Raw genomic sequence first — 27337 nt, 5'->3', positions numbered from 1 at the left:
ATAAACATTAAAATGAATTACTATTAAAATGGATAAACAAAACCCATACAAATCTGTATGAATTGGGAGACTCATTAGTGATTAGGCTATATCAACAAACTACTGAAACATGGATTGGTAGAGGAACAGAATTTAAATTAGATCAAATTCAATTGCCACTCTTTATTTTTACAGTTTGAGCGATATTTCTGGTTAAATCAACTCAAACTCTAACAAATAAGACATAGTTTTATCACCATCTACTGGAGGCAAAGGATATCAATGTTATAAACAAAGTAAGTATCATAATTTAGTAATCAATATGACTTCTATGTAAGTCAACGAGAAACTTAGATCAATTGTTCAAGTTTTCAGACCCATTAGGTAATTTGAATGTAAGGTTAACATTTAGTATTTTCTTTAAGTGTTTGGGTAAATATTCTTTTTATATCTGCAAGCCCTAATGGAAGAGTAGGGATAGCTACAGAGAAATTTGAGTTTCTTAACTTTAAAAAAAATCAACTGCTAAATGACCACTAAAGCTAAATGACCACTTTACCTTTTCTATGTCTTTCAACCTCTTAGAGGACCCATCTATAGATGGTGAATGGGATCTCTTGGGTGTAACATTTTTAGTTATATTTGACATTCCGTTTAGGTGTGGTTGCCCCTGGGCAGGGTTGTGGGGTGTCGTAATTCTAGGAATAACATTTCGTCCTACTACAGTGGGAATGGTGCACACAGCTGGAGGTGATACAGCTTTCACTGTAGAGTCAACTTCTAAAAATGGGGAAAAAAAAAGATTTCAGTAATTAAATACATATGTGGTGTATCTTAGAGCAGCTAGAAGTAAAAACCTAAAATTCTGGAATTGTAACCCATACCAAATTCTGAAATCTATTCCACAACTAATTGTTGCGATGTGCTTTGAAATGTATTGCTTTTTTTGTATATATGTTATTTTTCACAAAAAAGAATTGTGTTTTGTAGACTGTTGGCTTGAAGACCGATTTCAAGATCATTTTTTTGGTAATTTAAATATGTGAAGTGTGCAGAGAGTGTTTTTATTAAGGAAAAAGAGAGTACTTTTCCCCCTAAAGTAAAATAACTGTTGCAGAATGAGAAACAGGAATGTATAGAACAAAATGGATGGATGGATACAGAAAGTTGTAGAAGTGTTTTTGGAAATGAATTTTATTGGTTGTGGTTAAGGATGGCTAAGATTTTATAGTTTTATAAGATTTTTTAAAGTTTTCTTAAAAGATATATCTTCACGAAAACAAGAATTTGGTTTTCACTCTGTTAAAATGACAATGTTTTCTTGGATTATTTGTTTGCACTTAACGAGAAGCTATAAAAAGTTTTTAATCATCTGAGCAATCTGCCTAGATGATTAAGATTCTATGTCTTATAAGACTGATAAACTTATTGGTATGTATGTGGACCATCTCCTTCCTTATTGTGTTAGACAGTGCCTCCTCACTTTAAAATATTTATGTCTTTTTAAAATCATGTTTACTTCCCCATTTACTTTCAAACTTTTATGTCACCTTGATTAAATAAAGAACCAAAAAAAAATGTACATATAGTAACAGATTAAAAATAAAATAAAAGTTCGATACCTACTTGCACCAATGACTGGAATAGATAGTCCTTGTGCTGGTAGAACACTCAGTGGCTTCTCCACAATTACAGCAGGTTCCTCACTGTTCCTATTAAAAGTGCTAAAAGTTATTAACACTTATTAAATTAAAACTGTTATTTATTTATTAAATTAAAAGTGTTATTGTCATTAAATTATTTAAAATATTGCTTATTTAAAACATTCTTATTTTAACATTTAATATTATTTCTTTAAAGCACTGCTATTTTAATAGTCCACCAAAGAGAAAAGAGAAAAAAGCAAAAGACCCATTGAGAGTTAAGAAAAAAATAAAAGCAGAAAGGCTGTGCATTTCTTGTACTTCTCTAGTATTTTCATAAATCTATCCTGTCTCTCAAGATTATCACAAATTGTCAAACATTTCTAAAAAAGAAACTGACTAGCAGCTGGTAAAATCTTTTATAAATTGAAAAAGGTATTTAGTAAAGAAATAGAAAATTTCACATTATTCTCAAACACTTAACAGAAGACTGAAAGAACAATTTTGAAAAAGAGACCTTTCTGTTTCTCCCACAGGAGGACTATCAGGCTTGGAAGGTTTGTTTGTAGACACTGGAGAGTTAAAAGGTGTTCCATTATCAGTGTCTCTGGAGCTATCCAAACAATTGCTATCCAGAGAAGATCTTTTGGATTGAAGTCCACCCAAACTTCGATTGACATCAGAAAGACTTTGCTGAAAGAGGGGAAAGCTTTTAGGACTTCAAAAGGCAAATGAGAATATAAACATTATTTTCAGTTCTGAAGTATATATAGGAAAATGATCTTTTGTTTTAATGAAGGTGAGATTTTAGTCCTAGACTGAATTTTCTGTACCTTCTCCCCCACTTTCCTAATGGGTTTGGGACCTGTAATACAAATTTGACCCCAGAATTATCTGAGAGAACTCTATTAGAGGGTAAGAATTACAAACTGACCTTTTTCTTTTTTTGAAGAATCTCTGCTGGAAGATAGTGATGAAGCTGTTTCTTCTTTACATGAGTTGCTTCAATTTTCATTCCCTCCTTTAGCATGTTTATATTGTTTGCCTGTCTGTACACTGTAACAATGTCAGTATGTTAAATGGGAAACTTCTTCCTGAACCAAGGGCTCTGTTATTTTTGAAATACATATTCCTTCAAATTTCCCCACCACTACACAAATACACACATCTTTACAGAAATATTTCTAACACATTTCCACATGTCACAATTCTATTCAAGGATCAACTAGATTTTCCATGTCCATCTACTTGGCTTCTGAGACTCTCCCATAATCAAATCTCACTAATAAAATAAATGTATGAAGAAAAGGATTTTTTTCAAATCTTTTTTCCTGCTATGTTCCCAGAAGGGAACCTCCTTATAATTACTTGCTCAAGTCTAAGTTAATTCTTTTTTTTTTTTTTTTTTAAAGGAAAGACAGAGAGAAGGAAGGAAGGAAGGAAGAAAGGGAAACATTTTTAAACATTTTCTTGTTTTATTGTATTCAGTTTCTCCGTTTTTGTTACATGGGCTGGGGCCGGGAATCGAACCGAGGTCCTCCGGCATAGCAGGCAAGCACCTTGCCCGCTGAGCCACCGCGGCCCGCCCTCAAGTCTAAGTTAATTCTTATACCAAGTTCCAAGATGCAATTTAAACTCTACTTCTTCAACGAAGCTGCTTCAACTATTATAGCCCACACTGATCACAGAATGTAAGACTTCAGAAACCATCTAGAAGTACAACCTTATTGAATAAGTGAGGAAATTAAGGCTCAACATCCTTGAATGCCTTGACAGGATCAGAATATACAGAGTCCTAGATTTCCATTCTAGAGCCTTTTACAGTTTATATGAAAACCGGTTTTATTAACTACTTAATGAATTTTAACTGTGAACACCCAAGTGGAAATGGGAAACTTCTTTTACACAGCAGGGGAAATGGGAGACTTCTTTTACACAGCAATGACTGTGAAATTTGATGTTATTTAATCTCTTAAGGTGTCAGCTACCCAATCCATAAAGGAACATTTTATGAATCTATAATAAACAGAATTTCCCACCCTCCTTCTTGAAAAATTGAGCCCATCTATATATTTAGATATATATTTATTTATATCTAAAATATGGATAGAAAACTCTATGTATATTTTCATCCCAGATTACTTAGAATCGCGTGGAGTGCTTGTTCAAGTTGCAGATAACCTCATTCTACCCCTAAAGAGTGTGATTCAGTAGTTCTAAGGTAAAGCCGAAGAATCTTCATTTTCATGATAAATGTGAGGGCTAGCTCAAAAGAATTCAGAAAACACAGATGAGCCAAACGAAGAATATAAATAGAATGAATGTGCTCAATTCTAGATTATTAAAAAACCTTAAATTTATAATGTATATTGAGATATTCCAGCTGTATCAGGTAGTTATTGTGAAGGACACCTTTCTCACTATTGCTGAAACATGTTCAAAAAGCCTATATCAACTATGGTATTTATTCCACATTAAAAACATAAAAATCAAGTCATCTGTGATTACAAACCCTCGCTGTTCACGTACAGAATCACCTGCGGAGCTTGCTTAGCTTGCTTTCTTTTTGTTTTAAAAGATAATAAATTCGTTTGGTACAAAATCTTGGGGTTTGAAAGTATTCAGTGAAGTTTTCTCCCCCTTATCTCGTAGACACCTGATTCCCTGATTCAGAAGCAACCAGTTTTGCTAGTTTTTTTTCTCTTTTCTTTCTTTAACTTATATTTCCTTCTGGAGCTATGCTATCCATTTATAAGCAAAAACGCATATTTTCTTCTTTATTTAGTTATATAAATGGCAGCACACTTTATATACTGCTCTGCCATTCACCCCCCAGCCCCCAATATGTCTTGGAAACTGCTTCCTCATACTTCTTTTTAAAATGGCAGCAGAGTATTCCACAATATGGAGTTACCATATTCATTCAACCAACTGAGGAATCTTAAAAAATATAACCAGCCAGATCTAAGCAAATGATACTGAGGTAGTCAAGGCTGAGAACCACAGTTCTATGATAAGAAAGTCTTACCTGTATCAGTAAATGACTGTATATCATATGTCAAGTCTATGTTAACACTTTCTGCATTTTCTACTCTCCGAAAAATTATTCCAAGGAACCACATGGATACATAATTATTGCTAGGAGATAAAATTTAAGAATTTCCATTAATTTTTACAATTTTATAAAACTTATTTGATAATTCAACTTGATCTTTACATAAGCATAGATTTCAGTGGTTTGGCCAAACTCTTTTTTTTTTTTGGCCAACTTCTTAAAAGTGAAATCCATAGCACTGGTAAAATATCCTGGGTTGTTCTAAAGAGGATTAAGGGGCTTAGAAAATGACTTACTGAAATACGTACTCAAAGATGCCTCAAACATTGTGATGGGATTTTTTTTTTTTTTTTAACATGGGCAGGCACTGGGAATCAAACCCAGGTCTCCAGAATGGCAGCCGAGAATTCTGCCACTGAGACACCATCACACCACCTGATGGGAGTTTTTGCTGTTTGTGGGCTACCAACACAGTGTGTATTTAGTTTTAATGCATGGCCACTCATATCAAACATTATATGTATCACCTCCCATCAATGCCTGTTATAAAAGGACAATCTCACAACTGGCCCTAAACAATGCATATGTGGAATAACCTTATTTAAAAAATATAACATTAATAACTTACTCTTTATGGTGCTCCTTATTCCCTGGGAACGACTGGGGATTTACATGGGCAAGAGTAATAAATTCATTCCGTTCTAAGTTTCCAACAAGTACACGGATTTTGGATTCTACTAATCCAACCCTAAAATAAAAGAATAGAACAACATTTTTCTTATTTATGTCCATATTAAATTTGGAGGCAACACTTAGTAAACCAACTAGACTATTAGTCATGATGCTAAAATGTTCATTTTAAGAATTCAGTCCTACATATGCTATCAGTCAATATATTCAGTTTTACCATTCAGGTAAATGTCAAATTAATGAATTTTTATGTGTTTTCTTTAATTTTTTTAAAGATGAACGTTCTGATTAATGCATTCCTGAATCTAAGATGCCGTGTTGGTTAAAACCATAAAATAGCCATGAGTTCTTTAATCCGATCCTAAATCTTTTTCCATTTTCAAATCTTATACTGAACTCTGAGGCTAACATACATTTTTTCTTGTTTGATCCCATTATTGCACCACTATTGTTGAATTTTTGCTTTCCCTGTTTTGTTTTGTTTTTTAGAAAGTGCATGGGCTAGGAATCGAATCCAGGACTCCTGCAAGGCAGGCAGGAATTCTACCACTGAACTACCCTTGCACTCCCTGAGGCTAACACACACATAAACAGTGTGAATAAAAAAGCTAATAGTGTGATTTATGAAATAAACATGCTCTGATCTTCAAAAAATACTAGACCTTTTATTTAAAAAAGAATTCACTAAAATCAGAATAAAGACTATTAAAATATACAAAGTTTCATCAGATTTCTGCAACCCTATTGTCTACCTCACTTAAAAAATGTGACTACTCTCAGCTATCATATGTTAATTACTGACTTTATGAATTAGAAAGAATTACAAGAACATTTTATTATACATTTCTCATACCCTTGAAGAAGCTTATACATTATAATTATGTGTGCTTCAACAGCAGATATGCAAAAAGCTGAATTTCATAGTAGTCTCTAAATTGGGGGTTGGCAAACTTTTTTTGTAAAAGGCCAGTTAGTAATCATTTTAGGCTTTGTGAGCCACATAATTTCTGCTGCAACTATCTTACTCTGCTGTAGAGCATGAAAACAGTCAGACACAATATATAAATGAATGAGCATGGCAGCACTCAATAAAGCTTTACAAAGGTGGCAACTGGATTTGGCCAGGATTAATTTGCCAACCCCTGGTCTAGATGACAAATGAAATACTTTGTTTTAGTGAAAGAATTCATTTCAGGGTCCCTTTAATTATAACTGAAACAATCTTCAACCCTTGGAGCAAAAATAAGGCACTTTTTCCACTTTTCTAGACATCAGATATGAAGAAAGCAAAAACATCTGTGGTGCCTAACAACTTCTTCCTAATGCAGCAGTAGATGTGAATACACTGGAAGCCAAGCGAGTGAATTTAGATACATTAGAAAGAATTCACTGCTCCTTGACCAAAAATACCTATTACTAAAAGCATAAAATTCTGAAAACTTTCATGCCACCATCCCTAAATTAAAAGGACATATAAAATGCCCTTCCCTCCAAATTTTAATGGGAGAAAACAGTGAGCAAGGAAAGGATGATGACAGGGATGGAGAACTTAATAAGGACCAGATATCAGAATCATTCAAGCTGCTAAAATCCGACTCTCTGAAGTGACAAAAATAAAGATCTGTATATATATCCTATGTCATTCTTGATTCTGAAACATTAATTTGATGGCATTTCTTAAATACTGATGCTCCCTGGTCATGTACAAAAGTCACCAATATAATCTAATAATTTTGAAAATCAAGTGAGAATAAGTGTTTTATAAACAGTACATTATATAAATATGCTGTATCACCACACAGTAGGTAAAGAACTCAAAACTGAAATCTTACCACTCTAGATGGTTTTCTTCTGTTGATGCACTGGCAGTCAATACTATATAATGTCTACGAAGAATTTTCACCAACAATCAGAAAAAAAGGCAGAAACTTCATTAGGGTCTACTTTTCCATCATTACTTTTTCTTTCTTCCCTCCCAATAAACAAAAGAACTAATATAGACATACAGTTTATAGAATACACGTGCTCTAATTTTCTTAAAATTAATTCTAGAGCCTATGATTAAAAAATAATTCACTAAAAGAAGAAGAAAAAAGTCACGAACACTGGAGTTAGATACCACTAGAATACAGAAAGTCTCTTATCACTTAAAATTTCTTTAAAATTTATTCTCTACTTCGCTCGAGAAATATAAGTGGTAATAGTCACCTACCATATTGACTTTAAAAATTTAACATTTTTCTTTTTTAAAAATACACAGACGCACACATATATAAAATTTCAAATACCTATATTTTTGAAAAAAATTTGGTGGCTCAAGTAGTTTGGACCAATCTGATTTTCCTTGAAGAATTTCATCTGTGACTGCGAAGCCTAAATAAAAAGAGAGATTGACATTCTGAAAACTGACCTGCACATTATTAGCTCCTCTAACACCCTACTCACAAATCTCTAACCCCAACAAGCTTTTGAGTAAAAAATTTATTATGTTGTCTCTCTGAATATAAAAATCAATTTCAACCAGACTGGGCAGGCTGTTTTTGGCCTTAATATTATATACCTTGGAAAACTAATTGCTGGAAAAATCAATTCACATTTGAAAAGAATTTTTAGAAATAACAGGCTGTTATATACACTCTAACTGCCAAACCATATTTGAAATAGAGAATAAAATTGTAAACTATAAACTTGTAGGAATATGTAAAGGGCAATAAGGCCAACATGTTTACCTTGTTTAAATTCTTCTACCATTACTGTTCGAGTTGATGTGGACACATTATACGTAGAATTCTGTTGTGGGTAGGCAGGGGTGATTATGGGCATGAGATGATACCTATCTGATGGATTTACCTGTGAAATTAGAAGCAGAATAATTGATCTATTCTCCTATTTCAGTTGTCCTCACTTCATTTCCCCAAAAGTCTGAAGAATATGAAATATAAATTTAATACTACATTTCCTTACTTTTGGATATACATTTCCCCTCCCAAACTAAATATATTTCTGAAATTAGATGTGTCTGATACTTAACAGAAACCGTAGAAGTTTATTTTCCCCCTGAAAAACTGTTAAAGTGATGATGTGTTTTATAAACAATAACATTTTAGAATCAAAGAAGCACAGTATCATAGCTGCAAAAAAACATTATTTGGTCCAATGGTTCTCAGTCCTTTTTCTGCACCCACTCAATGGATGGCTTCTACAAGCAAATAAAAATGCAAAGTGAGTGACAGTCATGCTCTCATCGAACTATGAATCTGCTTTAAACTGTGTTGCAAAGCAGTTTTTTATATACTTCAGTACCTTAACAATTAGTGCTAATTACTTGTGAGACAGTTTCTCACAATGGATTAAGACGTTTTGGTTGATACCCATGTATCTATCTAGTCTAACCTGGGTGATTTTTAATGATAAAATATTTGGCTTAGCATTGGAGATCCAAATCATCTTCACCAAGATGCAGAAGGGGGAAAGGACTACAAAGATACAGAAAGAAGATGAGCAGGGATAGGAGGAATGATCTTTAATAGACCGTAATTTAGAGAAACATTCTTCACCTAAAAGGTTTAAATTATATAAGTCACATACCCGAGGATCCCAGACTGGCAAATTCAAATTGCTTTCCTCTGGTTGTTTCAGCAGCACAGGATTTGGCCATTCCCTAATATGAATGAGAAAAATTAACTTACATAGGAACCTTACTTCAGACACTTCATGAAATTTTAAAATCATTAAGACTCTATTCCAGTCTTATGAGGGCAAATGTTTTGGGTATTTGGTACTTGAAAAAAAAAGAAATTGGGAGGGAAGAAGTACAAAGGGAAAAAATAGTTTATTTTAAAGCAGTGTTCTCTGAAAGGGCAAATACTGCTTTGCCCATTACCCATTCATGATTTACATCTGACTCTTTACCTTTCTTCTCATTTACTTTCACGGATTAATCTCTCAATTTAATAACAGCAGCAACAGCTAACATAAACTGAAAATACTAAAAACAAATCCACGTGGTAGTTATGATTATCATCCCCGTTTTACAAATGAAAAGTTAAACACCTTATCTACTGACTGCACAGCTAGTAATTGGCAGAGGAAAATCTGTTGTGACCATTCTCCCAAGCCAAAGGCCCATATCTACAGATCCCTGGAAGAAAGCTCCAAGCAGATGTCTCTCCATTGCCTCAACTTTGGATCACAGAAAAAGCCTATGCATAACTCTTAAATCTCCTAACAAGACATTTAGGCAAAAGTTAGTGAATAGTGAAAGTATACAGATGAATACTTACCACTTAGAAAAAACTAAAAAGAACTTATGAACTAAAGTAGAAGCTGCTGCATTTGGATATAATTGACAAGTTCTTGCAACTAGCATTGCCCAGGAGACACCACCAAGGAATCCCAGCATATTGGAATAAATACCACGCCCTAGAAAAATGAAAATATTTGTTAATTATTGTTAAGCCCTCCCAACTATGACAATCAATCATAAGGAACAGGAAAACTTCATTAAGATTGCTGCTTGGAACTCTTTTCCCTAAGGAAACAATATTAAAATCGATAGGCAGAGTTTCATAGTTAATCCACAGTTCATTAGTTAAGTCATACACTGCCTATCTTACCCCCTTACCTTGCTCTTTAATACAGTCAACTCAATTCCCTGGGTCTGTTCTAACAATCCAAATGAGCTCTGCAACTACTACTCTGAAACTTCCCACCTTTCAATATCTAGGACTGAGAAAGAAATGAAAAGAAGGAGAAAAATTATTTGGGTGGTCTAAAAGTAGGAAAGAATAAAAATTTAATTAGTAATCATACTCTTGGCTATTTTTAAATCATGTGTAAAGTTGGGGAATAACTTCAGTATCTCACAAAATTTGGATACCTCATCATCAAATAGAATACACCACTGATATTACTCATATCTCATATGACTATTTCTTGTAGCAATCTATTTTAAAAAGTATTACCATATTTCATCAAACCAAAGATGCCCTCAATTATAATACAGCATTATTTTATTACCACTAAGAGAAAAAAAAGTAAAAATACCAATTTCAGAGATGTTAAATGTAAAAAATATGCATATAAGAATTGGCAATACATGGTTTTTAATGTGTAAAGAAAGACAAATTGTTCATGTTATCCTTTCACTGCAAACTACTTGAGCTCAAGGAATTTTTAGATATGCAATGCACGATATGGTAGCCATAAGCTACATGTGGGTGGCTATTTAATTATTTTGGTAATAGCTTTACTGAGGTATGATTCACATTCAGTAGTTTTTAGTATATTCACAGAGTTGTACAAGCATCACCATAATCAATTTTAGAACATTTTAATCATTCCCTAAAGAAACCCCTTTGGCAGTTCCCCCAATCTCCCCAGGCCTAGGGAACCACCAACTTACTGTCTCTACAGATTTACCTATTTTGAATATTTCATATAAACAGAATCACATAATATGTGGTTTTTATGACTGGCTTTTTTCACTTAGCATAATGGTTTCCAGGCTTATCCATGTTGTAATATGAATCAGTACTTCATCCCTTTCTATGGCTAAATAATATCCCATTGTATGGATATACCACATTTGTCTACTCATCAGCTGATAGGCATTTGGACTGTTTACACTTTTTGGTTATTAAGAATAATGGTATGGAGGGTGGGCCACGGTGGCTCAGCAGGTAAGAATGCTTGCCTGCCAAGCCCGAGGACCCAGGTTCGATTCCCGGTGCCTGCCCATGTGAAAAAAAAAAAAGAATAATGGTATGGAGAGTGCAGCATGAAAATGCGGAAGTAAAGAAAACAAGGAAGTATGCCACCATGAAGTGAATGCTTAGTCTGAGATCTGAGGCTTAAAGAAAAGGACAGATTAAAACCTAAAAAGAAAAGAAAGAAAGATCCCAGTGCACTCAAGGAAACAGAAATGCTCCAACACCCTCCCTGCTAATTCTTCCAATTCAATATACAGATGGGTCCACCTGACCACATCCTTGCCGATACCAACTTTATCAACTTCTCCATTAAAGCCAAACTGGATTTAGTGCAATGATGGACTGTATGCCAAGTGTATTCCTTGTATAACTGACTGTGTAATGGGTGAAACTGAGAAATTGGGACACAAGTATCAAGTGGCTCCAAGGATCATTAAGGAGTCAAGATTTGAACAGCTACCATGCACACACAAAGGAAACTACCCAGATGACTGCTTAGTACAGAGAATAAATCAGCACAACTGTTATATTGTGGCCACGGTTTTGACCAAGACCTCAAGTGAAGAATCTGAAAGACCCCTGGAGTTCCTATCACGTACTTTTCTAACCATAGGTACAACATCAAATGGATGCCAGATGATCATGGGCCCGTTGATTCTAGTCCTTACAAGACAAAATTTCTCTGCCTGCCTTAGACTGACTTTCTCTGTTACTAGTTCATCACACATACTGTTATGAGCCAAGAAAAAAAAAAAGAATAATACTGCTATAAACATTTGTGTACAAGCTTTTGCGTGTATATATGTTTTCATTTATCTTGGGTACTATTTAATTATCAATTTAAATTAAAAATTCAATCCCTTGGTTGCATATTTCAAGTGCTTAGCAGCTACATGTGGTTAGTAATATGTATTGGAGAGTGTAGCTACAAAATATTTCCATCATCACAGGAAGTTTTATTGGACAGTGCTGTTTCAGACTAAGTAAAACCTGGGGCCAGAAGTGCAGCATTACTTAAATACATTTAGAAATAATAGAAAATGTGCTATACCAGGTCAGGACTAGGCCACCGGCTTTTTATGAACCTAACCCTAGAGATCTGAACTAGTGAAGCTCCAGGCTTTATGAGAAGAACATATTACAAGATAAAATCAAAACAAAAAGTTAAAACTAGCACTGTAGGCTCTTCACTTAATAAATTTATTGAACACCACTATAAGCCAGACTCTCTGCTGGTGATGGGGTTACAGAAACAAGTAAAATGGTCCTGCAATGAGGGAGCTCAAAGATTAGTAAGGGTTTCACTTTTCCAAGTTCTGAGTCATTCTGACTGCTGGGCTGAACAACATGATGAAAAGAAGGGACTTTTCAATTTCACCCAAGGTAGGAGTGAGAGTCACATACCAGAACACCATAACCCTCACAATTGAAAAAGAAACAGCTTCTCCAAAGTTTATTGGACCTTAATTTCCAACAATATGATTAGACTTGGGAGTTTCCACGTTTGCTCCTGTCACTGGCAACTGTAAATTATAACTTTATATTGTAAACATAAAATAAAAGACTTGGGATACTTACTTTTTGCCCATAATTTGACTGCTCTCAGGGTGAGTCTAAAAGTTTCTTTATTTGGCACTAAATGCAAAATTTCATCAGTAACTCTACATCCTGAAAAAGAAAAGCATTCATTCATTTTTCATTATGTAACAAAACCCAGTTAATTCACATGCCCTACTAACTTTCATAGCCTCAAATGGTAAAAATATTAAAATGTCAGAGTTTATTTTCTCTTATTTATTTAAAACTTAGTATTATATATGAGAAGTCACTTTGCTTTTGAAGAATTAAAAAGTACATGATAATGTAATCAATATTAAAATAAGAGATGGGACTGAATATCTTTTTATTGAGCTTTCTTCTATATGTAACTTTACTGTTAATCAAACACCTCCAAGTTTTAAAACTGTTAGTGCCTCAATGTAAATCTTATGCAAATAGTATTGTATTCTGGAAATACAACAAAGGGCAATGATTAAGTTAAACAAAAGTTTGGTTCTCAAAGTACAGTGTGGAGATTCTTGGGAATCTGTGAGGTCAAACTTGTTTATATAATAATACTATGGCTTCCTTTGCCTTTTCCTTATGTTGACATTTGCACTGATGGTACAATAGCAATAGTGGGTAATTTATGCTGATTTGTGGCAACAAACTGTCACATACTTGCAGCTAAAGAAAAAAATTATCTTTTTAATATTCTACTATGTGCTGAAGTACCATGGTTATCTTAAGGAAAAAAACTTCTACAACTGTTTGACTTATAAGCTGAACTAGCTGTTTCTTCCCAAAGAACTTCAGTTTAGTTAAAAGAATAATTAACATACTCTTGGTTATTCCTACTTGGGTATTTACCAGACATTTTCTAAAAATAAAAAAAACATACAAAGTGAGCCTCTCACTTCAAGGAAAACAAATGACAGAATTTGCTGCCAATAACTAAATTCAAACTTTCAAGTGAAAATTAGAATGCGGACAGCTTATAACAGCCACTGTGAGCTGACAGCTTCCCAGTACTTAGAGATTTTTTTGTTGTGATAGCTGAGGATAAGAATGGCTTTTTTAAAAATATATTTTATATTGAAATGTGTTAACATACGAAGATGTAAATAATTTAGTAAACTAATATTTTCAAGTGACTTAGACATGGTAGCATAAAATCATGCGTGGGTAAATGATCCATTCAAAAAATAAGGTAGGCCACTGGATTTTAAAGTAACAGAGTAAAAAAAATTCATTGCTGTAGTTTAAGATTCTATATTTTAATTAACTAAGATACTATAGTTTTATCCAGTAAATAAAAGGAACAAACTGTGCTATGCTATAAACATGGATGAACTTCACGAAAATTATGCTAGGTGAAGGAAACCTGACACAAAAGACTACGTATTATATGATTCCATTTATATAAAGTATCTAGACATGGCAAATTTATAGAGACAGAAAGATTAGTGGTTGCTTGGAATCAGGAGTTGGAAGCGATTATGACTGCAAATGGGGATGAGGGATCTTTTAAGGGTGATGAAAATGTTCTAATATTCAACTGTGGTGATGGCTACACAACTCTATGAATATATTAATATACAATGAATGGTATACTTTTATGAATTTTATGGTATAGAATTATATCTCAATGAAGCTGTTAAAAAGAAATTGTCACTGGTCAAGTTTTGATACAGTATCAAAGAATATCCACAAATATCCATAAAAAGGCTTTTAAAATATTCCTCTTTTCCAACTACAAACCTTTAAGAGGCCAGATTTTCTTCTTAGAACAGATAGACTGAAGATGTAGATATGAAAATTCAATTGCCTTCTCTTAAGTCAAACATTAGAGATTTGAAAAATGAAAAAAAAAAAGCCTTTCTTCTCACCCAAAAACTTATATTAATTAAAATGGGCATAGCATGTTTATTCCTAAATGAACCACCAAACACTTCTAAAATATCTTAGTTTTTATCTCTAATGTGGTAAATTCTGAAAGATACAACCCATATAACCAAAAGCTCTCTGAGGCCCTCAATAATTTTTAAGAGTATAAAGGGGTCCTGAAACAAATAACTTTGAGAACCACTACTACATATATATAAAAAAAAAACTTTCAAAAAACCTGTGGTTTTTAAGATGCTTAAATGTGGTCAGATTAATTGTATAAAGAAGATGACAAAATCATTTTAAATTGAGTTAAAAATGCAAATAGTTCTCTACTTCTCTGGTTTAAGCAGGTATTTGAGATTTTTTAGAAGCTTACCATTTAAGCTGCGAATACATCTTATATCAAGGCTTCTCAGGCGAGAGTCATCTCTTAGATCTAAATTATCTGATATGGTTTGTATTGCCAGCCTTGCAAAGACTAGATCAATCTTTAGAAAGATATTAAAAAAGAGAGAACACATATTACTATTTTCCTTCTACTCTATGCCCTACCCCAACTCAAAAATATAAAAAGTTTAAATTACTAGTTCGGTAAGAAAAACCAAACCTCAAAATGCCTAGATAGGCAATCTCTCATAGGAAAACACCAAAAATTTCTGTTAAGATAATTAACTTTTTGAATTAAGAGAAAACATTTTAATTTTAGCGTATATGCAATTATAGGGGGAAAAAAACCACCAAAACCTTGTGGGGAGATTTTTAGACGATAATAGCAGAGTCAACACACATTTATATTCACTCCCCCCTGAAACCCCACTAAAATACCAGTAAATTTTTATTTTGTTTAGTTTTTTTTTTAAAGGCACAGCCCATTAGGACAAAGAAAATAAAAAGAGACAACAGCTAAAACATGAAAGCTGGGAGATAGATGGACAATTGGTTACAGATTCAGCAGATCTAAGAAAGCAGAAATAAATGTTGCATCCAGGAAATAAGGGCAAATGGCTATAAATGCATACATACATAAATAAAAAGAAACAATTAGAGAATAAAAAAAGTATTCTTAGAAATTTAAAAATATGACAGCAGAAATGAAAAACAACAAAGTTTGGAAGATGAAAAAAAATCCAAAAAGCAGAATAGATGAAGATATGGTTAAGTGGAAAAAAAACAGAAGGCTAGCTCTAGAGGTCTAGTCTAAAATCCAAATGTTAGGAGTTCCAGAAAGAAAAGAGAAAATAAAGGCAGAAAATCAAATAGAATTCAATTAAATTTCTATTTCTGAAGGATATGAATTCCAGAGAAAGAGGTGTTGAGTACCTAGTACATTAGTTGAAAAGATCCACAGAGCAAAGTATAACATCATGAATTAACTATGAAGACAAAAAAAAAAAAAAAAAAAAATCCTATAAGCTTTCAGAGAGATGAAACAAATCACATAAGGACGTGAACTCAAAATGGCATCACATTTCTCAATACAACATGGAGGCTGGACAGAAGAAAGGACTTCAAAATTCTGAGGGAAAAATGATTTCCTACTTAGAACTCTACTCAAACTATCAATTTACTGTGAGGACAGTGAAGGGTATTTTTAAACATTCAAAAATTTAAAAATGTACCCTTTCTCAGGAAGCTATTGAATAAGCTCCACTAAAATCAAAAGTAAATCAAGAAAAAAAATGTCTAGAGGGAAGCAAAAGGAAATTCAAGGATGATAGCAAAGGAAGATGCCAGGATGACAGCTGTACACCAGTTATGGAGAATAATCAGCCTGGACAGGAATAGGTGAGAAGACTCAGTGAGTATTTTTTTCAAGATCATAAGGACAGGATACTTGATGGTTTTAAACCTATTTAGAAGAGATTTAGACAGTTAGCAGAGACTGGATTTGAATTACTTCAAAAGCATGAAAAGCAAACAAACAAAAACCCCAAAGAATTATTAACTCTCAAGACAGCAAAATGTCACACAGCATACAATCTAGTAAATTTTGTGCTCAGCTTTGAATGCTGTTTGTAAGATCATAACAATGTAAATAGTTTATTATAATTATTTTTGGAGATTATGGGAATGAGAAAGGTATATTAAATGAGGACAGGCATGGAGGGTAGTTCATTTTCCATGGAGATAATTCAATAGATACAGGAGAGAGGAAAGTGAGAGACTATCTGAATAGTATTTGATTCTTTAAACCATGTGCCTATTTAAGTTTGATTTAAAAAATTATATGGGCTAAAGAGTTCAATTGTAGAGTCAGGAAAATATTAACACACTTACCTCAATACCATCAAATTCAAATTTTATAACTGGTACAAAGGCATCTTCTACAGCCTACAAAAGAGGAAAACAATTGTAACACATAAGGTGCAATCTTTTCTCCGCCCCTCCTAGCCACCAATAATGTGAATACTTTTGCTCCCAGTTTGTATTTTAACTCAATATAAAAAACTGAAAATGTCCTTCATCTTACATCCTATGTAAGCATCTCTAATCTGTGTCCTGAATTATTTAAGATACATAAATGCCTATGATATTGGTTATTTAATTATCCTCTTAAAAATATTCATCAGAAACCGGAAGGCTTTCATTTTGGATACTTACTATTTCTTGAGCCTAAAGTGAAAACTGATTAGTTAGAAAGAGTACTGGTGTTAGAAATTTTAAAAACAAATAGGAGCTCATAAACTAACCTATCAAAAATAATGTAATAATACAGTCAATATATTTGGATTAGTTTCTCAGTAAAAATGATGTCTTTCTGAGCTTTTCTTACTCTTCTAACAAAGTCTTAACCTCCTTTGAAAGTGTTCCCAGACTCCAAATAGTGTAGAGATTGTTTTCAAGGCTTCACCTCATCCTAGCACTTCAGACTACATTAAAACTGTGTTTATTTAGTACCCCCCAGCTCCCCAGACCCCACACATATAATGTCTTGTTCACTATTGTATTTACGAGACTAAGGACATATTTGTTGAATTACTGGTGCCCAAATTTTATTTGCTGAATAAATGGCTAGATATATATATTTAAACAGTTACTAACTGAACCTTACATATATTAGCTGTCACCATTTGATATGCATCAGCCATTTATCAGATATTACAGTAAATGTCTTATGGAAATTATCTCATCAATCCTCAAGAAAAACCTAATAAAGAAGTTACCATCATCTTCATTTTACAGATGAGGTAATAGGTTCAAAGAAACTAGGTAATTTGACCAAGGTTAAAGAGCTAATGTTGTGGATTCTAGATTCAAACCCAGGTTTGTATAACTATGAAGCCCATCTTCTTAATTACTACATTATTTTAATGAGACATAGCAATTTCTTAAAAGATATTTCAATAATCATAAACCCCACCTTTTATAGCTATGTTACTGAGTTCAAAATATTAAATATTAGAGGATACATACCCTTAAGTTTCTAATGCCATCCTGATGTTTCAATTTTTCAAAGAAAGATTGAAAAAAATCAGATCTCTCCACATGTCTTGGGGCTACACAAAGTGCATCAATGTCAGCTCCTGAAAATCAATGTATTTCTAATCAAAAAGAGTATATTAAATATGTATTGATTTTTGTTAAAGTATACAAACATATATACAAAAGAGTGTATATAAGGTGAGTACAGGAAGATGTTAAGAATGATTAGCTCTAAGGAGTGCGATTAAGGGAATGTTTTTCTGCTGCATTTTCTAACTATAAATAAGAAATAAGAATCTGTTACTGAAAGTTCTTATCACTAGAACACAGAAAAGCACTTACCTTTGGTGTGTACTCCAAGCCTATAGGATCCAAATGTGAAAATTTTACCACCAACAGTAGCCACAACAGAAGGTGGAAGATTCTAAAATAAAATTAATCAAAAGACATTTAATCAAATGGATGAGAAACTATCTCAAGTAACTACACTGAAGGAGGTAAGATATCACAGTTGTCAAAATTAATGCAAAACAGGCAGGGAAATCCAGGGAGAATTTAAAAAACTAAAAACCTAAAAGAATGAAAATAAAACATTAAAAAAAAAAGACATTTAATCATTCAAATGATTTATATAAAAAAATCACCTACATATGTACTGCCATTTATTGGGCAAGTGATACATTTGTCAACCTTGGTAAATGATGAGAAGATATTTTATAAAAGTACTTCAGGGCCCATTTGGTTGCAACTTGAAGTAATGAGGCTGTTTGCAGAGGGAAGACAAAATAAATTTATGCCCACTATGCATGAATACATCTCTATCTTAAGAAAAACATTTTTTCACTTGACCCTACTTGTCCCCTCTAATCGCCTGTCTTTGGCTCCATCATTTTCAGTAATCACCAAAGAATTCTTAACTATCAAACTAATGCACTTTCAGCTCTCCAAGCATGATACTCTTGACCAATCCCATCTCCTCTTTTGATCTTGTGACTGATATGCTTACTTTCTTGATTCTAGTAGCTCTGTAACCTTTCTCAGGTACAACTGCATAGTCACCCTAAATGGGTCTTTATGACAGCTAATTTAACAACTCTGAGTAATATATTTTTTGATTTTCCATAATTATAATGCTACTTTTCACCTCTCTCTAGAGCCAATTCTAACTGTCCATCAGGTATTTTTACTTAATACCCACGCCTGAAACAAGCCAAAAACTCTTCCTATGATTAAAACCAGGTATCCCTCCTATTTCGCTAGTTCTGCTTATTTTCCTTACATGCCAGACTTAGAGTAATTATTATTATTCCTGGCTTACCAATTATTAGTTTTATCCCTCACATTTCCCTCCTTTTTATTCAACTACCACCTCCTTAATTCTAGACTGACTTAATAGTATGCTAAGCTGCCTTCTTGTCCTTAGTCTTTCTTATCTTTTAATCCATTCTGTACAGTTCACTGACTAATGTTCTTAAATTTATTCTATAATTCTTTTGCTCTAAACTTGCCAATGTTGTCTTCTCTGACTTCTGAGGTCAGGATCTGTGGGCCTTCTATTGAACAGCTTCACAATATGCTCCCATAGGACTCTTTCTTGCTTATCTCCCTACCTTCCCATTTGATACTCTAGTGGCCAACATGTTTCATAATCCAATCTCTTTTCCACTACCCCTGCCTGGAATGCTTGCTCCTTCTCTCTGGCTATCTCAATACCATCCATTTTACAAGGTTCATTTCAAATTTTACCTCTCCTGTGGAGACTTCCCTGATCATTCTCACTCCACAAGCTCTTTTTTCCTCTGTACTCTTCTTGATGAACTTTAAACTCTCTTATACTGTCTTTGTTGCCTTTTTTTTTTGGCATATGAGTCTTATCTCTTCAACTATAAATTCCTCAAGGGCGAGAACTATATCTACTCTTTCTGTCACCATAAGTCCCAGTGCATTAGTTAAACTTTGCTGAATAACTTGAGTAACAGTATCCAGATAACCAGGTATTTATTTCCTAAGTTAACTGAATATTAATGCTTCACAAGTGTGCTGGTTTGAGACTGTTGTAAACCACAGAAAAGCCATATTCTTTTGGGGGTAGACCTTGTTGAGTCTATACTTGTGGGGGCAGACCTATTGTTTAGGGTGGGATCTTTTTTGATTAAGTTGTTTCCATGGCGATGTGACCAACCCAACTATGGGTGGAACCTTTTGATTAGGTGGTTTCCATGGAGATATGTCTCCACCCATTCAAGGTGGGCCTTAATCCGCTTATTGGAGTCCTTAGGAAGGAACCACTTCGGCAAAAAGCTTCAGATAGATACAATAACAGCTGTGAGATGTTAACTTTCAACTGTCTGCTATTAAAGGAAAGACAGAAAAACTATAAAAAACAAAAACTTAATAGACAGCAGTTTGGGCCACTTAGTGAAGAGGCAAACTGCATCACCCAGTTGAATATATATATAACTCTAGTACAGCCAGTAAAATAATATTCACAGTGATGATTCTGAGACAATAATGAAAATTCAATTATACTCAAAATACTCTAAACAAGCAGGAAAAATGTAATTGATCTTAGAGAAAAATAATTAAGCTATAGGAGGAGACAAGTTCTGTAGGTAATATCAAGGCTTGCAAACTTGTATGTCTTGGGGGAAAGTTGGGTATGCAAATGAAAGCACAGAGACTGATAAGTGACAGTGGGGCTGTGTCCGAGAGGACAGGGAATGACTGTACCTCACAGGGGGTTGGGGGGTACTGGACAGCAGGAGCCCATCCCTTTACAGAAAGGCATGCCCCACACTGCCAGATCTTATATTTCATAAACAAGTTAAAAAATTGGCTTTTAAGTAAAAACAAACAATCAAATGACCCTACCTCACACACCCAAACACTCTGATATTTAAAATTTGGGCTTACATATAAGGTAAATAAGACATATTTTTGTGGGCTTGCAGCTAGTTATTGGCTACCTCTGGAGTAAATCTTCATCTTTTTGGAAACACAAATGTCTAAACAATTCATTCCCAAGTATACAAGAGAGCTAAGTTTTAATGTATTTCAGATTATTCTCAACTCCCTTTCATTTTATTACCAGGAATAATTGCCAGGACAAAATGAACCTAAGAATTCCAAGTGGTTGAGTCTTACCTTACTTTCACTGACACTGGAAATCCATTCTTTTACTAAATTGTTCAATTTACCAAGAACAACCAGCCTATATATATAAAAAAAAATGCTTCAGATTAAAACTAAAAACAAAACAAAACCAACAGTATTAACAAATATTAAACACAGGCAGTTCAGTACTACTTTGTTGGTTCTAGGGTGAAAACATATTATACACATTTAATGCTGTCATTATCTAGTGATACAGGGCACATCTCTCTGGCATTCTTGGGTTCTGAAGAGTGCCAAAGAAATGGTAAGTGTGATGACAGTATTTCGGGTCTTTGAGCTATTTTCAAAATTCAAAGTCGTATAAAAATCATAAAATTACCTACAATGAGGTTGTAGACAAACAAATTGCCAATTTTCTTGACTTAACTAAGAAATTAAATAAATTTAATCTTGTAATAGAGGTTAGTATTGTCTCACTGTCAGCCATAGGCTTCTCGATAATTAAAATAAGTAAATTATTACCTAATTTGTATTCAATAATATTACTTACTAAAAGCCATTTGGTATTAAAACAAACAAATCTGCACTTAATGGCATATCAAATCCCGATTAAAAAAAAAAATCCATGTTAAAAGAAAAAAAAGGTCTCCCTGCTTCTGACCTTACATCCATCTTTGGACTATTCTCAACACAGTAGTCAAAGTGACTGTTAAAAATATGAGTCAGATTATGTCAATCCTCTGCCTGAAACCCTTTAATACCTCTCCATTTCACTAAGAGTAAAAGCCAAAACTTTTATGATGCTTACAAGGTCCTAAGTGGCCTTGCCCTCCAAGTCCCTTTCTATCTCACTTTCTTTAAGCTCATATCTCCCTCTCCCCCCACTCACTCTGCTCCAAATGTCCAGGCTACTTTACTATGTATTCTTTAAACATACCAAATACATTCCCATCTTAGGCCCTCTGCCTAGAAGTCCATTTCTTCAAATATCTACATCAAATATCCTTCCCTCAACTTGAAATCTTCCCTCAAATGTCACTGGTGAGGTCTTTTCTGACAACTCCCACTGTGCTGGTTTGAAAGGATGTACGGACCCTAGAAAAGCCATGTTTTAATCAAAATCCCATTTCATAAAGGCAGAATAATCCCTATTCAATACTGTATGTTTGAAACTGTAATCAGATCATCTCCCTGGAGATGTGATTTAATCAAGAATGGTTGTTAAACTGGATTAGGTGATGACATGTCTCTACCCATTTGGGTGGGTCTTGATAAGTTTCTGGAGTCCTATAAAAGAGGAAACATTTTGGAGAATGAAGGAAATTCGGGGAGAGCACAGAATGCTGCAGCACCATGAAGCAGAGAGTCACGAGCCAGCGACCTTTGGAGATGAAGAAGGAAAATGCCTACCAGGGAGCTTCATGAAACCGGAAGCCAGGAGAGAAAGCTAGCAGATGATCCCATGTTTGCCATGTGCCCTTCCAGTTGAGAGACAAGCCCTGACTATGTTCGCCATGTGCCTTCTCACTTGAGAGAGAAACCCTGAACTTCATCGGCCTTCTTGAACCAAGGTATCTTTCCCTGGATGGATACCTTTGATTGGACATTTCTATAGACTTGTTTTAATTGGGACATTTTCTTGGCCTTAGAACTGTAAACTAGCAACTTATTAAATTCCCCTTTTTAAAAGCCATTCCGTTTCTGGTGGTCCAGAGGGTGGAATGTGCTACTTTGAAAGGATGTATGGACCCTAGAAAAGTCATGTTTTAATCAAAATCCCATTTCGTAAATGGCAGAAAAGTCCTTATTCAATACTGTACGTTTGAGTTTGTAGTTAGATCATCTCCCTGGAGGTGTCACGCAATCAAGAGTAGTTGTTAAACTGGATTAGGGGAGATGTGTCTCCACCCATTTGGGTGGGTCTTGATTGGTTTACTGGAGTTTATAAAAGAGGAAACATTTTGGAGAATGAGAGAGATTCAGAGAGAGCAGAGAATGCTGCAGCACCACGAAGCAGAGAGTCCACGAGCCAGCAACCTTTGGAGATGAAGAAGGAAAATGCCTCCTGGAAATCTTCAGGAAACAGGAAGCCAGGAGAAGAACTAGCAAATGACGCCATGCTTGCCATGTGCCCTTCCAGATGAGAAAGGAACCCTGAGCGTGTTCAGCATGTGCTTTTCCAGATGAGAGAGAAAATCCATGTGCCTTCTCACTTGAAAGAGAAACTCTGAACTTCATCGGCCTTCTTGAACCAAGGTATCTTTCCCTGGATGCCTTAGATTGGATATCTCTACAGACTTGTTTTAATTGCGACATTTTCTCGGCCTTGGAACTGTCAACTAGCATCTGATTAAATTTTCCTTTTTAAAAGCCATTCTGTTTCTGGTATATTGCATTCCGGCAGCTAGCAAACTAGAACCCCCACTCCTGGCTTTATTTTTCTTAGCAGCATACTTCTATCACTGTCTTTACTTATTTATCTGGCTTACTACTAATCTCCAATGCCAAACCCCAACTATAATGTAAGCTCCATGAAGGCCAAACATTTTCTTTTTGGTCAGTTCTGTAACCTTAGCACCTAACAGGGCAGGCATATAGTTAGTACTTGATATATATTTGTAAAATTAATGATTAAGTAACGTACTGTAAATTATTTTATAAATTTAAATTATATACCTGTGATTCAGTTCCTCTTCGTCTTCAAAAACTCCAAATGGTTTCATAGCATCAATTAATTTCTGTGTGTAAATATGATCAATTTCTTTAGGACATGCCAAACTAATTGGAGAGGTAATTCCATAATGCTTTTGTTGACGCTGGCTGTCCAGCACTGTGTTTCTGTAGAAGAAAAATGTAACAGAAAAATTTAGAAGTATCATATCATATTGATACACTCAATCCCTCAATTTACTGACTTTAATTTAGCTATCTTAAAAGTTTGCTTAGTACTAATAGTCAGGGTTAAGCATTTTTTTTAAAAAAGGAAGAACGAGTATTTTGCATTTGTGTTTATGAAAGACTATATACTGCATTCATCTTTCATGGTTAGGATGTTTTTTCAAGCCCAAAGCAGCAAGCGTTGGCTTCAGGGCAACTGTTTAATCAACACCACTTAGCTAAAATACAAAAAGAGCCTGAATGGAAGCTGTGCAGGGCCACTTCCACTACATCCTGCAAGGGTCTGTCAAGTACCATACAGATTCTAGAATCTTTTAAAACAGTCACCCCTTTGAAAGAAAGCTCTACATAAAAAAAATGTTTTCCCCACCCCCAAGAAAGAAACAAAAACATCCCCAAAGAAGGTCCTTGTGAAATAGTCTGGCTTTTAAAAATAAATCACTTACATTTGCCCTTGAGAAACCTCCTTTAACATCCTTTGTTTGAATCAACAGTTTATAGTCCTAAGGTTTTGAGCAACTATAGCTACTTGTTCTTTCATTTAGACTGGTACCCAGGCCAAATGTAAATTTTTCACATGCAATAACCAAATTCTTTACAGTAAATGGCAATCTTTTATAGAATACAAAACAAGCCCACCCCCAAAGACCCTACCCATTAGGAAATTACAGATTTCAATAAAGTACAACACAATTTTTGAGGCTTGGGTTTCCACAAACCAATAAACTTCAAAAAATTTTTTGGGATCAAAATGGTTGTTAAAACTTATGTTAAGAAAGGAAAATAAAAACAAACTAACCAACCCTGCCATCTATCCTCATCATCCTTTTATGAAGGGGCATTAACACCAATAGAGTGAATGCAATCTCAAAATAAAGATACACTAGTGATGGTTTAATTGTTTCTTACTTTTAACTCATAAGAGGGGCTTATTACTAAGTCCACACAGTAAGGCACATATACTTTTTGGCTACAGATCTTAGTATAGGTAAAGAGGGAGACTCAAATGGAAGACAACCTATATATATTCAAAAATGACTCAATGACTCAAAGAAACAAAAGGGAAACATTAATTCTAGTGATGTTAATTTCTCCCTGGCATTTATTGTGCTGATGAACAAACACTTAACTTCAATTAGTTATTTCAAGTGGTAACTACTTTTTTTTTTAATGGACAAGCACCGGGAATTGAAACTGGGTCTCTGGCATGGCAGGCAAGAAACTCTGCCTGCTGAGCCACCGGCCACCGTGGCCCACCCAGTAACTACTTTTTAAAAACACTTGGCTCTTTACCTCTGAGGGACTTAGAATGGTGTTTTGATGTCGTGTGTGTTCACACATGTATGATAAATAGATGGAGAAGCCTAATTCTTTATTTATGATAATTTGTTTAATCTCAACAATAACCTTGAGCTATAGGTATTGAATAAATGCCATTTTACAAATAAACACCTGAGGTTCAAAGATGGAGGAAGAGCCAGAATCTGAAAACCAAACCCCAAAATCTTTCCACCACTCCACTGTCCCGTCCACAACTAATTCTGCTCTGGAAGTAACTGTATAATCCTGGGTCTCACATGTCTCACCTTTATGTTGAAAAATTGGTTACTTAGGTCCCTAATAGGCAGACAATTCCAAATCTAGGTTCTGAACCTCTTTCATCTAGCTGGGGGGAAAAAAGGAAACAACAAAATCCCACATTTCCTTCAATTTCACTTACAGGTAACTGCCTTAGAGGAATTTTAGCACTTGTGTTCAAGGAGACAAGAATGTTCACTGCCACACTGTAATATTAAAAATTTAGAAACAACCTTAACTAATACCGATAGGAAAAGGGCTAAACTAGGGTGTATCCCTAAAATGGAATACAATAGTTAAAATGAATTAATTAGAGCTGAAAATATTATCATGTTCAAAGCTGAAAGATATGTCGGGCCAAAGAAGCAATTGCAGAATGACAAACATAATTATTAGTTATATAAAGTTTAAAAACAAGTAAAACAACGCCGACGTTATTTATGGACATATGCACATGTAGTAAAACGTAACAAGACAAGCAGCAATGATAACCATCAAGTTCAGGATTGCGGACTCCTCTAGGGAGGGACGTCAATGGGACCAGAGGAGGTACGAAAGGGTCCTTCAGATGTTCTTTGGAGTGCTTGATTTTTTAAAACACACACACACCACATATATATAGAAAGCTATGCTTTGAGAGAGATGGGTGGTGGCTACACGAAGGATGCTTATGCTATTTTCTGCATTTTAATTTCTTATAAAACAAAACGTAAGACGCTACAACAAAATCTTGCAAAGCATGGAACATGTTTCTGATTTATCAAACTATGAGCAGGAGGTATAGATCAGTTGATATTGAGGGGAGGTGGGGCCGTGGGAGGCGGGGGCGAGGGGAGGGCGGCGAAAAGGCAATAGGTTTTACTAAAGAGAAGCCCACAGGCTGGGCTAGGTCATTCACTCCAGAAGACCCGCAGACAGCCGGTCAGGAAGGGAGGAGGGGGAGGTAGGGGGATGGTATTTGCGCCAATGCAGACAGGAGCGGAGACCGGCTCAGGCAGTGTTGGGGGCAGGAGGGTGACCGACAATTTCTCCCTCCGCAACCTCTTCTGGGGGCGTCCTCAGAGGTGGGACAGCGGAGACAGATGAGTACTCCCGGAGTCCCCAAATCCAGACAGGGGTGGCCAGGTGAGCCGCCGGCTGCAGGGAGGTGCCCTTGCCGACCGGCCGGGAGATCACCGGAGCGAGCTCCGGGAAAGGTGCGAGGGGTAGGGAACCTAAACAGGGCTCCGGGCCGACGACCCAGCCCACCCCTGTCCACCTTGCCCCCAACCGCCGCCCCCCACCACTTACGCAGACATCTCTTTCATCGCTTCCTGCGTTTCCCCCTCCGGCAAGTGTCTTTCCCGCTGGAGTCCTGTCCTTGCTCCTCCCTTCTCCTGTCCACTTTCCTCCTCTTGCTTGTAGCTCGCTTGCTCGCTCACTTTCCCACTACAGCCGGGGCATCCAACTGAGTACTGAAAACACCACAAAACCGGCTCTATTTATGACAATACAGCGCGGCCGACGCCAATATGGCGCCGCTTCCCAGCCTGCCCCTCGCCCTCTGCGGCCCCGCCCCCGGAGGTCTGGGTCCGCCCCCGCCCCGCCCCCTCCGCCTCTGGGGGCTCCGGTGACCCCGCCTCAGAGGCTTTGGTTCTCGCTGCACGCGCCGGTGGAGAGGAGCGTTTAGTTCCCTCTTTTGTCGGTGGGACTATAAATCCAGGTCAACCGCTTGGAGGACAATTGGGAAATATACCTACCTTGTTTCTCTTATAAGAGCTGAAATTATATATGTATTTTAAATATCACACCCTTGCCTAACTAATACTGTTTTTTAA

General features: G+C 35.4%; 1 protein-coding gene and 1 pseudogene across 3 annotated transcripts in view; one reads left to right on the top strand and one right to left on the bottom strand.

The window, feature by feature from the left end:
- PAPOLG (poly(A) polymerase gamma) overlaps positions 1-27050 on the bottom strand; it is a 34341-nt gene extending 7291 nt beyond the window's left edge. The window contains exons 1-19 of one of the 3 annotated variants that reach the window (XM_077134298.1): positions 26811-27050; positions 23721-23882; positions 21075-21141; positions 18273-18354; positions 17922-18031; positions 16785-16838; positions 14884-14995; positions 12657-12746; positions 9651-9789; positions 8956-9028; positions 8097-8217; positions 7656-7740; positions 7200-7253; positions 5306-5425; positions 4651-4760; positions 2557-2678; positions 2140-2315; positions 1606-1703; positions 539-759 (exon numbers count right to left, since the gene is read on the bottom strand). In XM_077134298.1, coding sequence (XP_076990413.1) covers positions 539-759; positions 1606-1703; positions 2140-2315; positions 2557-2678; positions 4651-4760; positions 5306-5425; positions 7200-7253; positions 7656-7740; positions 8097-8217; positions 8956-9028; positions 9651-9789; positions 12657-12746; positions 14884-14995; positions 16785-16838; positions 17922-18031; positions 18273-18354; positions 21075-21141; positions 23721-23882; positions 26811-26827 — 2013 coding nt within the window. In that variant the 5' untranslated portion in view covers positions 26828-27050. Of the gene's footprint in view, positions 1-538; positions 760-1605; positions 1704-2139; positions 2316-2556; positions 2679-4650; positions 4761-5305; positions 5426-7199; positions 7254-7655; positions 7741-8096; positions 8218-8955; positions 9029-9650; positions 9790-12656; positions 12747-14883; positions 14996-16784; positions 16839-17921; positions 18032-18272; positions 18355-19676; positions 20376-21074; positions 21142-23720; positions 23883-26810 lie in introns of those variants that run through there. The other 2 variants (XM_077134299.1, XM_077134300.1) reach the window with 2 other exon arrangements.
- Positions 11170-11773, top strand: LOC143661669 (rRNA-processing protein FCF1 homolog pseudogene; annotated as a pseudogene).
- Positions 27051-27337: the final 287 nt, after the last annotated feature.

Source organism: Tamandua tetradactyla, chromosome 17 (assembly GCF_023851605.1).
Source record: "Tamandua tetradactyla isolate mTamTet1 chromosome 17, mTamTet1.pri, whole genome shotgun sequence".
Lineage (NCBI taxonomy): Eukaryota > Metazoa > Chordata > Mammalia > Pilosa > Myrmecophagidae > Tamandua > Tamandua tetradactyla.
The sequence above is the reverse complement of the archived record's forward strand: the minus strand, read 5'-3'. Positions and strand labels throughout refer to the sequence as shown.